This window comes from Glossina fuscipes, unplaced genomic scaffold (assembly GCF_014805625.2).
Source record: "Glossina fuscipes isolate IAEA_lab_2018 unplaced genomic scaffold, Yale_Gfus_2 115, whole genome shotgun sequence".
Lineage (NCBI taxonomy): Eukaryota > Metazoa > Arthropoda > Insecta > Diptera > Glossinidae > Glossina > Glossina fuscipes.
In genome coordinates, this window is record NW_023998458.1 from 268556 (window position 1) to 283965 (window position 15410).

The following is a 15410-nucleotide window of genomic DNA, read 5'->3' on the forward strand; positions in this document are numbered from 1 at the left end:
TTGAAGTTTTATAGAAAAGGATGTCATTTATGGAGCTGACTTTTTCTACGTTTTTAACTGAATTAACTTGGAAAGAATGCAGCTAAAGCCACGAAAATTATTAAGTTGGCTTGCAATGAAAATGCAGAAAGTTACAAAACGATGAGAAACTAGTTCGCGAAATTTTGTAAAGAAATGTTAATTTTAAAAACGATGAAAATTCACATACGTGCGCACGTCTGCAGTAAAAGTGATCTTCAACTTAGGCTGGGAAGTTCTACCGCTATCCGCGGTATTCTCCAGACACGCTCCGCTGCGATTACCATTCATTCATGTCGATGCAGTTATACTTACCAGATCAACGGTTCATAGAAGTTGAAGAGCTGCGAAAACGTGCTGATGGCTATTTCACCTCTAACATCGCAAGTTTCTACCATGAGGGCATCCATAAGCCGTCCGATAAATGGTAAAAGGCCATAAATAATGATTCTGCTTATTTCGATTATTAAGTTTTGAAAAAGTAGATCTTATTTACACTTCAGTGTAAAAAAATAAACCGAGGGAAGTTATTTGTACACCTTTTAAGTGATGAGTGCGAAGCGAAATAAATAAAATATACAAATCCTATAGAATTTCAAGTGCAGTAGATGCGGTGCAGGAAACGCATGAGATGGCAAGGAACATGTAGAAATTTGAGTAAGCAACTAACGCCTAAACGAACTAAATTTTTTCTTTTCGGCAACGTACATCAAAAGCAATTGTTCGAAAATTGAGCCCCTGTTCTTGAAGTTTCTTTATAGTTGCCTTGATCCTGGCAACGTTAGTTTTCACATTTTCTTATAGGATTGTGAAATTATAAAGAGTAATAATATGATAATCATGAAAAGTAAGGCCAAAAAAAAACATATGAAGAATTAATTTGCTTTGGGCAAGTAACAGCTTGGCTTTTTTAACTGTAACGTTTCCAATAGTTGAGCCCAAAACATTGGTACTATTCTTTGCTATACTGAACTTTTGTAAAACTTCCGTAAATAAATTAATAAAAAGTAAAATATTGATATATAAAACCTTTCTCAAAAAATTCAGTTTTTTTTTCGTTCAATCGATGATTGGAACATTCTAGTATAAGTGGAAAAAATCCATTACTCGCAGAAATTGTTTTCTTCGAAATTTCGGAACTTCCGTAAGCAAAATATCTTGGACCTAGTGACTGATATAAAAATTTTGAAAGTAGATATTGGTATCCAATCGCACAATTTCCACAACAAAGCTCAACAGCCTTTGGGAGATTTTGCAAAAGAGACAGATTGTAGCACTGAGTCTTCGAGGAAAGAGAAAGAGAGAATCGCAGACTAATAGAAAAAATTAATAAAAAATTTTTCGTGACAAAAAGCCCTTGTATAACGTATGTCAAAACTTTGAACGCGTGTATCGAAACAGAGTATTTGTTCCACAAGTCAATTTAAGCCAATTTTTTGATCAAAAATTGCACTTTTTCGCTCAAGAAAATTCGCTGAGTACATAAAAATCAATATTTTCAAAAACCCCACGTGTTTCACTAGATATAAGAATGTAGATGAAATGATTTTTTCCTTTTGTTTTTAATTCAAATTTAGACCAGTTATGCTGCGTGCCACAAAGTCTATGAGCTAGAGATCTGTCCAAAGCGTGTGGTGTGCTGCCATATTTTAACACTTTTCAAAAATACATTTTTTTTAAATTCTTTAAGATTCGCTTAATATAACCCCCTCAAATGGTGTTATTCTCCCACTTTTACTTCCAACAAAAAATTACCAAAGAACCCCTTTTTTTTAGTCTATTATATTGAAATTATTTGGAATGACCTCCTCAAGCTTATCTATAGTTTGTAAACAATCTGCGCATATTTAAAATTCAATTGAATAACTAATTAAATGTATATCATAATTTCGGATAAGAAAAAACAGTTTCTTTATCAAGATAAAAAGATAAAATCAAGATCTAGACAATGAATTGATTTGCGGAGAAAGAAATCATGAAACTTACGTAAATATGGGAAAAGGATTTCCTTGGATATTGCAAGGCATATGTACATCATTGCCACGTTCTACATGAATATCCATAACCGGCTTCTGCGTTGTACGTGGTGCCAGATTTTGACTTAATTCTTTACAGGATACAAAGAGAGTAATGAATATTAATATAAAATTACTTTTTTCCTCTTTTTATTTTTATTAGTTTTGTACCTTTTACTTGCAACATAACGGCATCACTACGTTGTCTATCACCATTAAGCGTATTAGTGGCTAAACAAGAATATTTAACTAAGCTATCCTCAGTGCGTACTGACCGCACATACAAATCACCCGATGTCGAGAGAACAACATAACGACCGGCTAGAAATAAATACAATTTTCATTTAGATTTAAATGCAAAAGAATTTTATGTATTTTTTGAAAAATTTAATTTAAAAAAATATGAAAAAATATTTTTTTTGTTTTTTTGATGAACTATAAAAACTATAAAAAATAAACAAGCAAATCGCAAAAGCCTTGCACATGTGCAAGCAAACAGACATTAATATAACTAATCTCTAACAAATTGTTAGATGGAAGTCAGAGGCAATAGGGTGATGGATGTATCAAATAAATGAACAAAATAAAACGCAACCAAAAGAAGCAAACCAAAAAGAAAATTCTTCGTAAGAGTGAAAAAAGTAAACAATTTCCAACAACATAAAATGCTTATGTAAAGAGAATGACAGACGGACGGAGTTAGTAGCACATGAAAGGCCGAAAAATAAATACTAAATACATGAATACTTTCACGGCAGACAACATGAAAACATTTTCCAATAAATGTCAACTGTAAAGAACAAAAAAAAACAAAAAATTAAAAAAAAACAAAAACCGCAGCTACATATAGATACAACATGCATTTACCCGAAAAGCACTACAACGAAAACAACTTATCAACAGAATGAATGGAGATTTCAGCAACATTTATGCATGCAGCTGTAGAGGAGAGCACACACACACACACATATATATATATATATATATATATATGTATATATATATATACATCTATGCATATATGTATATATTCCATGCTTTATATATGTACATATGCATATATAATGTATGATATGCTTGTATGGTGTGCGTCGTGGAATGTTAACAAATACCGCCAGACAGAAAAAGAGAAAAAATTGTATTTTCCTATGAAAAGGTAGATAAAACTGAAATGTACATTTTTTGCACGCACCGGAAGTAAAGAAAATGCGCAAAACATAAATAAACATAACAACAACAACAACAATAACAATGGATGAATATAGACAATGCCAAATCGACCAATTGACTGACCAACCAATACAGACAGTACAACAACAGTTTATAAATAAAAACAGCAGCTACCACTAAAGTCAATAGTAAAACTGCATAGATAAACGTAAAATGGAAAGGCGAGGGGTGGGGAGGGGTTGAACGTAAAACTATGACACATATGCAAATGCAGGGACCGAGAGATTCTTTGAACTTCAAACTGTTTACAATCATTATAGAGAAAACAAATACAAATGTGTACACACCTTTGTACACATAATAAACAAACGTTGATACAAAACAAACCAACGGAATATTAATACAAAAACAACAAAAAATACAATTACAACATCAAAAAGAAAAACAACAAAAACAATACTTACCCACATCCGACAGATCCGGCAATAGTATCTCATCGCCACGTTGCCAACTGGCTACCTTAACATATGTACGCACATAGTCCGGTATGGCGCACTTAATCAACGCTGAATTTCCCAAAAAGACTTCAGTACTTTCCACGTGTACATGAAACTGACGTCGCACTACTGTATAATACAATAAAGAGAAAAGCAAAAAACCAAAAATAAAAGAGCGTTATTAACAACAATAACAACAGAAATACAAATTGAAAGCACATTTATTACGATGGTCGTAATAGTGTTGTGTAGTGTAACGTACACAATGTGACGCAAGTTGTGCTGCAAGTTTTAAAACAAAAGTGTTATTTCCGGTTGTTTCTTCAGTTTTATTCTGCTTTTTTTTTTCTTTTTTTTTTTTGTTCATGTATCGGATAACAAATAAAGTTAACAGGATTTGTAAGGTAAATAAACGTACAAAGTGGACCGTTTGTTACGAAATTCAAAGCATGCAAAATTTTATTCAATTATGAAATTAAATAAATATATGTTTAGGGTAGAAACGATGGCTATATACGATAATAATGTTCCAGCAAGTGACGATGCGTATATAATAAACAACAAGTCTCATGTAAGCGTTTAAGGGGCTAAGCAAAGCAAGCAAGCAAAGCTTCGAAATAGTGTAAAGAAAAATAGGAAAGGGTAGTAAAGACCGGCTTGAAATGAGTAGAAGAAGCAAGGAGTTTGGGTGCTTGTAAAATTAAATTAAAGATTGCGGCGAGGGGAACTGCCTAAGCAGGGGACACAACTCAATCGCATAATACTACGAAAAAATTTTTTTTTTATTTTTTTCCTCAACCAGGGCACATTTGTTGAAAGAAAATAAATAAATAAGACCGAAGGCCGACGGTGCAGCATTATTGAGCCGATCCACTCACGCGTTACAAATGAAGTAACCTCCGAATAATCTACATGTACGATCATACCCATTAAAGGCGAGAAGCGCAACCATGCTCCATATGGTAAGTGTGCACTTAATTATGTTCGTAATATCAAAATCCATCCAAGAATTATTTCAGCATCGAAACAGACAAAGCTTTATGCAATTCATTCGCATTATGCTACATTAAAAGCAATTAATTAATATTCTTAGGAAAATTGATCTACAGTCGCTCTGCAATCTGATGTGAGACCGTAAATACTCATGAAATTACCGACTTTCTTCTGGCTGTTATTCGACAAGCAAGAACAAGTAAAACGGTCATGTCACGGATACCAGAGAACAGCCACGCAAAGGGATTTGGGTTTAAAGTTCTTTCCCAGCATGTGTGTTTCACAGTTGGGAAACCACGTCTGCATGTCTGTCTGCTAAGCAACGAGCACACTTTAACGCTTACTTTGATAAAGTTTGCTGCACTAAATATATTTATATGTTATTTGCCTAACGATAGGCAACTTAAACGCAATTTCTCAATTACTAGTTAGTAAAAAAAATTTCATTTTTGTATTTGAATGAAAAAAAAAAATTATTTTAAAAAACAAATCAAAGCTTTACCATCCATCTAGACCGACTATTAAACGACTTACACCTTACCTTTCGTGTAATGCAATTCTTCATCTGTCCTCTTAACATATATATTTTACGATGTTTTCACGGGAGTCCTTATATGAAAAGTCGTCCGAGCCTAAATATAGCCCTAATTAAATATAGCTCAAAGCTGGAAGTCCTAAAACGTACATTTTGTTGCTGTTGAGGGATGTTCAGAAAATGTCCGCAACCACATCAAATGTTTTACAGTTATTTTTATTTGATTACTAGAGTCGAGTGCACCCTATGTTGTTCTAGGTGTTGCATAGCTTTACCTCAAGTCAGCTTATATCTTACCTTTTTTCTTTTAAAAAGCTGTTTTAATGAATACTTCAACGAGTTCTTCGAAATGAAAACTGAGTATCGCAAGATATTATGAAAAGTTCCTAAAAGTTTTTTCACGTTCTTGCACACACTATCATAACTACAAATAGATACAAAGAAAGACTGTGATGTTTGCGTTGCTTGCCTTCAACATCATCGCAACCCTTTCGTTCTTTTTGTTTTTGAAACACTTGTTGAAAGTAAACAAAACTATAATAGTAATAATAATAATGTCAGTCCCTGAAAAATTTCTGTAAATATATACCGAACGAGGGAAAAGAAATAAAGTGCTTAAAAAAAAACTGAATATTTATGTAAAAACTATTCACGCACGATACACGAAACACCTGCCAGATGAATATAGTCGTGTGCAAAATAAAAAACCAGTGAATGTTGTATTTAATTGTATGGAAAAAAACCTCTACATATAAAAAGCATACATACGTAGGTTACGTAAAGAATAAAAGGTGTAGCAGCGTCATGACAAAAAAATACAAAAAAAAAAAAAAGAAAAAAGGTATCAACAAACACACAAACACTTGTAAATAAAATGCCATAAAATCAACATTTGTATAAACGATTGAAAAAAGCAAAAACAAAAAAAGAAATAAGCAACCGAAAAAGGTAACCTCATGTTACACGTGTGCAAGTTTACGAAGAATGAACGTAAATATCATGAAATTCAAATTTATGAGATGAGAGGAAAGTGTGAAAAAGAAGAAATCAAAAATGCACAGAGAGCATCGGGCAAAACGTTATAAAAATGTAATAAAATAATAAACACAAATGAAAACCGAATGAATGACTTTATGAAAGAGATAATGAGTGAATGAATGAATGAATGAATGAATGAACGAACGAACGAACGAACGATTGAATGAATGATCATACGTTGTAGCTGACAGGTAACGTTTCAAATTCATGATTTAATTATAAGTAAATGTTATAAGGTCAATGAGCACACGCACATGTACATGAATAAATATGCACGCATAGATATATACATATATATATGAATTTGACATATGCAGTAAACAAAACATTATTCTCAATTATAAATAAAAGACAATTGCTTTTCATTTGTGCTTACAGAAGGGAATCTACTTTAACAAGAGTAAAAATATAATTTGTTACAATCTCAAGAGCCTTTGGCCATTTAGCAGATTACTTGTTGTGTTGTTGGCAACGCACACTTTAGTGTTGTCAACACTTTTGCTTTAACTTTACAACATGCCTTCAAGGCAAATAGTATTCACATTTATTTATACATACTTATCTCTCTCTCTCTATTTTCCCTTTCTCCCACTCTCCCCCCATAGTGTGCGTATATGTTCGTTTGTGCAATACATTCAAAGGAAATGACAACAATCATTACAGACAACAATTGTTATATGAGACAAAAAACAATATATACACATATACATATACATATACATGCATATATATGTATATATATATAAAAAGATACAGTGAGAAGCAAAGAAGGAAGGAGAAGCTTTTTTGTATGCGTTCTTCTACTAAACATTCTTGTCGGTGTCGTTTTCGATGTTTATCGTCATGATGTGTAAGGATTGCTGCCGTTGTTGGTTTGCTTTTTTTTTCTTTTTGAATTTTGCTGTGTTTTGTTATTTTGACAAATATCGTAGGTGACAGTATATACAGTTGTCAACATCATCGACCGCAGTCATTTGTTGAAAATTGCTTTGATTACTCTAATGATACTTGGTTGAGTGTGTCAAGCCGGGTCTTTTTCATGGGTCTCTACACAAAAAAGCAAATATGGTTACACGTATATTGCCCCATTTACATCATTTGACTTGTTTGTTTGTTTATTTTTTATTTATTTATTTATTTATCTTTTCTTTTTTTTTTTTTTTTTTTTTTTTGCTAAACCCGTGTGGTTTTCTTTTGTTTTTGTTTTCCCTCTGCATTTTATAAATTGTATTAAAATTGCAAACCATCAGCAGCACTTTTGCGAGGTTTGTTTATATTTACGGTCAACAATAAAATGGTTAACTGTCAAGCATATCAAAAAAAGTAACAAAATTTCGTTCAGCTATTGCCGAATCTTTTATATCCACGTCTTTCAATTTCAACAACGTAAAAGAGAAAACAACTAAGAAATTTACATTCGATCGTTACCTAATCTTTTATACCCATCACCATCATGATCATGAAAAAAAAAAAAACGAAAGAACTAAATTATCATAGCCTAAGGTATAGGATGGTACGGCATACGGATGGGGGCTGTTTTTCTTCTACTTTCAAGATAAAAGTTTGTATGGTGTATGTGTTATACTTTATGAATAACAAGCAGAAAACGTGGAAGGCAAAGATGTTCGCAGTTTCTGGTGTACGGGCATGCGGCCGTTGTAAGTGTGTCCCCTTCAATTTTGCGAACGAGAGAATGTTTATCATAGATTCTACACACTTCGGCACATGGACAGACGGACAAAATAAAGCGACGGTGCCTTCCGAATTTGAAGTTGGCCAACAATCTATATAGCTGATGGAGTGTCTGAATCTTGCTTCGATGCGTTATATAAAAGGTTTGAAAAACTAAATGACGCAATATGTTGTAAAACTGAACAGACATGGAAGATTCCTTCCCTTTTTTTAGAGATATTGTAGCATCACCCGTGGAACATATTTTCAAATTTTTGTGTAGTCCATGAGTAATGAGAAAAACCCAAATTTTTATCCCTTTTGAAAAAGAGAGATGTCCGCGCTTTATTTTCCCCATTTTAAATAATAGCCTCTGTGCAAGAATTTCTAATGAATGTGCCAGTTTTTAAGACGATAGCTTGTTTTTTGCGGCCGGGAGAATGTTTACGGCAGACATTGCACACATGGACAAACTGACAGGCTTAAATCCATTCAGAATTTGATGCTGATCAAGAATATATATAGCTTTTGGGAGGGTTTTGAAACTTCTTCTCGGCCTTGCAAACGTATTGGTAGAATGAATATACCTCCCATCCTTCGGTGATACGAATATACGAATAATTAAATTTTTATAAAATTTCTACAATTTTCCGTAGAATGGACGTAGAAATTTTTATCGTTGTATCTGTTTTAGTTTATAAGTAGCAAGCAAAAAATTCACAAAACGGATAGTTTGTCATCCTGCAGGTGTGTCCTACGACCGATTTGGTCCATTTTGAATGGCAGCTTATGCGCAAGAGTTTCTGAGGCTTTTTACAGATTTGAAGTTTGCGATCGAGCGTAAGTGTTCAACAGAAATTTAAGCGGACCGACACACAGGATTTGTCTAGATTCTATATATGCTTGATGCCGTCTTTGGAGCTTTGGGTGTTGTCGGTGTTGCAAAGTCTCTCACAAAACGAATATACCCTTAACCATAGGTATAAAAAAAACCAAGTTATAATCAAAAAACAGAAAACTAAACCGATTTTGACTAAAAGGATATGAAAAAAAAAAGAAAACAAACAAAGTCAAATTTGCTTTGAATGTGAAAAAAATTGAAATTTGTCTTAATGTCATTACTAAAAATTTTCCACAAACGTTCTGAGTTTAAATTGAAAAACTTGCTTGTTTTTTTTTTTTACATGAAGCCTTTAAGTTTTACATACATCACACTTTACATTGTACTTTTCAGTGTGATACTTTCATATTTGAACTCATAGCAAAACCTATGGCTTAACTCAGATACCCTTTGCTATTAAGAAGGCACGTACGCTTGTTTGAAGAACTGTAACGTAATATTTCCTTCATCCTTTTTTTATTCTTCTTCTTGTGAAATATTCAAATAATGACAGATGAAGTGTAATTTGTTATTGCTTTTTCGTTTAAGGGAACGACACCTTTTTCCAAATGCTTTGTTTTTGAAAAGCAATGCTTCATGTCATCACAGTGCTTTTTACACATCTTTTCATTTAAAATTTAAAAGGAAGTTTATCAAAATGCTTAAACGTATAATAGAATCTGAAATGAATATGAATCAACACTAAAGTGTTCTTTTGTCTTTCGGCTAAACATCCAAAGCACTCAGAAATCAAGGCTTTATCCTGATTATTGCCAAATTTTACAGTGCATACAGCATTACAGCATTGGTTGATAGCTGTTTTCAACTTCCACGAAAGGTAATTAAAGTTCCTTTTCAAGCGAATGCACGATTTTCGTGACTAATAGGTACCTGACAAACTATTAACTCAACTCTTTTAAAACGGATTTATTATTTATTATTTAACCTTTTTTGTTTATTTTGTCTGGCACCACTGCAACGAGACGCAAAAAGATGTAATTCTTGAGTACAAAACTGATCATCATCATCGATAGTCAAACAGCGATTAATGAAAGAAAATCTTCCACTTAATATTACTCTTTTTGCCTGCTTGCCTCGAAAATGGGGAAAAGCAAAGATGGGATTTCGAACATTTTCTACGTAATCTTTCCTTTTATTATATGCTAATTGGCTTGGCCTCGTAAGATTCAAATAACCTAGAAGCCATGCAAATAAAGAGAAATACCGATTTTTCTTGTCTTCAAAACCGTATCGCAAGTTATTAGGTGTTTGCAAAAGTTCCGATCATATTTTCGCTTGAAAACGGCATTTATTGAGAAAAAATACATGAGAACGTTTAAAAACTGTTGTTCCTTGAGAATTTCAGCTGGGTTTTCGTCCAATAAATCTTTTACAATTCTTTGTCTTTGAACTTTTTTGGCTCTCTAGGTATTTCTTTGTTGTTGGCATCAAAACCACATCACTTTTAAACCGATGAAATCCAAACCGACAATTGGAATATGATGGAATAGCTTCATGGCATAAGCTTCTGAACGTGCTTGATGGGCACCAAAAACCGTATGCTTCAAACGAAACAAAAAAGGTAATGAAATTGGAAAATGCAATTTTAAGCGTTCCATGATTCTCATTGGCGAACGTTGCATAAATCGATAATATTAAATGGAAAACGGTTATATTATGTAGAGGAAGATCCAAACCATTCGAATTCAACCTTTATATACGCCGGTATTTCGCGTCTGTTCATCACTTTTACCTGTAGAAGTCGTTGATCAAAATTTTTGTAAACACCTAATAATTTAACAACATTTATAAACATTTTCAACTCTTTATATACGAATATATGCGCATACGTTGTCTGAAAAGTTCCCTACCTAAACATGAAACAAGCAGTACCTGCCTTCTATGTACTTAAAAAGTCCCCGGCGTAGTGTGCAACTTAAATACATCGGAAATGGATTTGGCGTTCGGTGCAGGGATTCTGCCCGATCGTTTGGGTCAAAGTCTCGCTGGCTGAATTCAAACGTGGACGTATCATTTTTGGTAACGCTGAGTTCTCGCCAAAAAAACTATTCAAATTCACTAGACAGTGCTCGATAATCGTCGAATGAATGATTTACGCATATTGCTCCAAAAGTGCCGAACCAAAAGTTGATTGCTAGGACGACAACATTGCACGAATGGAAGTTCGAATCTATGTCCTGACGAGAAGTATTTTATTTTTTTTCAAGTCCTAAAAGTATGCTCCACAAAAGAAGGGTTCGGATCAAATGTTTTAGGTATTTGACGGAATTCAAGCGTACCTTGGCACTGACATGGGAGACCGTTCTATACAACAGGCATCGAAATATTAAAGAAGATTTACGACTGATTATACTAGCCGCGAAGTAAGTTATATTATTGAAAAAAGTTGGGCTTCGGAACCACATATTTTGTGCTCGTCTTTAGGACGGAAACATTTCAGACAACACTGGCAATATGTTTCCTTGCATCTAACGCTAATTGCTATTAAATTACTTTCTTTTCTATCACTTTTCACTGAACTATTAGTTACTTTTCTTCCGGTTTCAAAGAAGTTGTTTCTTTTTTCACGAAATATATAGAAGACTTTTCTTTTACTATTTCGTTGCTGGGCTACAAAGAATTTCTTGTTCGACGTAATTTATTAGCAAAAAGGAGAACAAAAGATTTAATATAAATTTTCGCCATAATTACCTTATCATAAAAACTTCTTAAAGGAGAATAAAAAATTTTTGTATTTAAAAAACACTTTTAATCAAAAGCGCAGTTTTGGTCTTTGTCTACGGCATTTAAGAATTCTCAATATTTTTCAACGTTGAATAGAAAAACAAAATTGCATATAAATGCTAACTAAATGTTATATTTATGTGTATGTGTGTATGCGTGTGTGAGTGTGTGTGTGAGTGTGTGTGTGTGTGTGTATGAGTATGTGCGTGTGGTTTCTTTATTTATTATTAGATTAATACATCTTTTTGACTTTACCTGCTTGCACGCGTACATTTCGACTTAGTATGGTGCCAGCTTCGTTGGTGGCACGACAACGATACGTTGTCTCATGAACATCTGTACGATAATATTGCGATAGAAATGGTGGAAAATATAATGTACCGTTACCAGCGATTTTTCTAAAGTAATAAAAACAAAGATGAAAGAAAGTAATGTTAATGAAAATTTATTAAATATTCTCTCTACTTGAACACACACATACACAACGGAATGTAAATTCTTTACAAACATATTTTATGCGAGCACCATTTGTTAAACTTTAAATAAATTCATTGTAAAAACGACATAAACACATCATATAAACAACTATTCGCATACAATTTATGTAAGCATATATTTGCATATCACTATAAATATAAACTGAATAGCTTTGTACAACACATGTATTTAAGTACTCATCGTCAAGGGAGAGTCTATATCCGGTTGACAACATTTTTACATCTATCATCGAAAGTTGAAAGTATGCTTGTTGTGTCCTTCAGTTCAGTTACAGTTGATCATTCGCGCAATAAAATATTGAGTACAAGAGCTAAGGATACTTTACCCTTCTCGGTCCATGTGTCTTGTCTTGTATATTGGCTCTCGGTAATGAAGAAAAATTTCTTTATATGGAAACTGGCGCGATTCGCTCGCGAAGAGATTGCTAACAAACTGAGAGCATCGATGGTTCAAAAAATATCGTTTTACTGACTGCTATCGAAGAATAGCGGGATGCACTTAGACTACCATAGCAATCTACTAATTGTCAATTACCAAGTTATCAATTTAGCCATATTCGTCCATTGATCGCTGTTTTCTATCTATATAGGTTGGCAGAAATCCAAAAATTTCGTTTTCACCAGCAAACAAAAGTTCGCAAAATTCATCTGGTATTGGACTCCCAAAAAAGTGAAAACACTCTAAAAACTAAAAAATGCAAAAACTTTTCATTTGTGTGTTGTGTGCGTTGTCCATATCATAGGTTCATCGAGAACTATAGGGAGTAAGCACTATTTTGATTAACATAAGGCCTTTGCTATAATTTAACCATGTCCGTCCGTGCATCTTTTTATTCCTCCAAAGGATTAATAAATCTTCCCGTTTAATCTAGCGAACAAAATTCATTGAATTTGAAAAACAATGATTTGAGAAAAAATGTCAACCAAAATCTATATAAAGTAAAGACCATTTTCATTACGGTAACAGCTTTCCTTAATTTATTAATATCTGTCCCTACGTCACTTTTGAAGCTCTCATGAATGCAATAATTGTGATAAAAAAAAAGTTGAAACATGGCATATGTTTTCTTAATTTAAACGGTCAGATCAGATTCAGACATAGCTCTAGTTTGCTTACCAATACCCCTACAATTACTTAAAAAGAAAAAAGGAATCCTAACTGTACTCAAGACACCCCAACGTGTACCATAAGCTTTTGCGGTATTGGATATATTTAAAATCTATCTAACGTCGTGCCATATCATTCCATTCCGCTTGAATGTTGTTGCTATTTATAATAAAAATCGTATGGATCCTCCAATATTTATGACATGTATATGTCAACCTACGGCCTTACTGACTAAAGTGTTGTATAACGTTTCAATCGATTTGTTAACTTACGTATCGCTATTTTTAATAACAGTTCTCCGGACTATGTAAACCTTATGGATAACATGGTAGGTGTATGCAATAACAGAGAATAAGGGAAAGCATTCAAAAATCGGGACTCTAACTCGGGTAAAAAAAACGTATGGTATTCCAATAAATAATTTACTTTGCTCTACATTCACTGGACGAAATTATGGCGAGGGGCAATTTTCCATATCAACATGGGTTTTAAAAGTTTGTCGACTACAATGAAAATTTATCCTTGATCAAAAATTTATGGACAGTCGTCGTGGAGCCTTCGAAACATCTTTCTTATTTTGCTACTAGGATCTACTAAATAACAAAATTAACATACGCTCCGCGCGCTTTTTTGGCGAATGTGAAAACTTTCTATTGACAGAATTTCAAGTCAGTACTTCGCCAACTATTTATATTACAACAACAACAACAACAAAGTATGACAGCACGAGCATATGAAATAAATCAAGAAAAGCACGTCATCATCGTCCGTTTTGATTAACACACAAATAAAATGTAAATACATTGTAGCACAAAAGCAACAGTTGTAAAAAAAAATAAAAAAACCTATCTGTCTTAAGGCGAATCTTGGACACCTATTACCTAGATTTTGCATATCTCTTATATATATATATATATTAATGCTGCCTTTGTGTAAGCTTCGTATACACTTAAAAACCGAATTCTCAATATAAGATGGCTAAGAGTGTACATAGCATTAATTTTTGATAGCGTGTATACTTTGGGTGCAAATTTGTGCTACAAAAAGGGAAAGAAACCTAACATACATTCAATATGTGACGGTGTCCATGGAAAAAGAAGGCAAACAAAACTTTCTCGTGGTAAACTTTGTAGGAAAGAGGTTTTCAAGGAATTATAAGAACGTGTATGCTTATATGTATGTATTAGGGTAATAAAACACTAAAGTATTCATGCTTTTGTCCAAATGTCTGAAAACACATATATATCTACGGTTTCATTTCTTTCATACAATGACTGATGGAATTACTGCTATTGCACTACTGTGAAATGGAAATATTTTCTCGAAAATATTTTATAGAATATTAAGATAAACAAAACGATTCAGCATTGTCAGCAAAAACTGTAATTCATCTGCATTTTAATAGCGCAACATTTGGCAGAATTTTGAGAATATTTTTGGCTAAATTGAAAAAAAAACCACAAATTTAATTTTTTATGTGAATTCTTTAAGGTAACATCGCACATTTATTGAATATAATCTTTGGTATTTTTCTTAGTTCATCCCACTTATGGGAAAATATGAAGGATTTCTTAATCTCAATTCAATTACTGTGTTTCAGTGGCTTCGTGAATTCCAATATTTAGAATTAGAAGGTAAGCAAAAAATTCCGTTCTCTGTTTTCGTTCTATTATGAAATGTTCAAATTTAAAGTCGATATAATCGTGAACAGCAAAATATAAACCCTGCTCCCCCCGGACAAAATTTTGAAAAAAAAAACGCGAAGAAAATTGAAATTGAAAGGAAAAAAATAAGTAAGAAAATTATATTCCATTGCGATCGAATCTTTTATTCTTTGCAAAAAAATAAAAATGGGCGTGGTTGACTTTTTTATTTTGCTAAAATAGAAATTTATATCGTGTCTATGAAGTAGGTATCCACCTCCTTGCCCCAGAAATTAACACACAAAAGAAGCGATGGGCCGGCAAACATGTCTAAGACGGGATCAATATCATAATATAACAGGTACCCTTAATAGCGTCTCTAAAGCGTTTTATGGTTGTTGCTCTGCATACGTTTTGACAAAAGAATGAAATTTTAATATCCTCGAAAGGACCTGCGTTTCGATATCACCAAGCACCAAGCACCAAGCATCGAAGCATCATTCGAGCAAACAATAGACCGTCTATTATGTCTTAATGCCTGGTGCAGAGTAGGGTATTTCAGGTTGCGAGTGCAAACATTCCCAAAGCGAGTTTTTCTAT

The 15410-nt window shown here is 33.2% G+C and overlaps 1 protein-coding gene across 7 annotated transcripts in view; it reads right to left on the minus strand.

Annotated features, from left to right (window-relative positions):
• The window catches only part of LOC119640089 (Down syndrome cell adhesion molecule-like protein Dscam2), a 106890-nt gene that overhangs the window by 59395 nt on the left and 32085 nt on the right, over positions 1–15410 (minus strand). For all 7 annotated transcript variants that reach the window (XM_038037881.1, XM_038037883.1, XM_038037879.1 and 4 more), the window contains exons 4-7: positions 11818–11960; positions 3668–3829; positions 2205–2354; positions 2005–2125 (exon numbers count right to left, since the gene is read on the minus strand). In XM_038037881.1, the coding sequence (XP_037893809.1) occupies positions 2005–2125; positions 2205–2354; positions 3668–3829; positions 11818–11960 (576 nt within the window). The remainder of the gene's footprint in view (positions 1–2004; positions 2126–2204; positions 2355–3667; positions 3830–11817; positions 11961–15410) is intronic.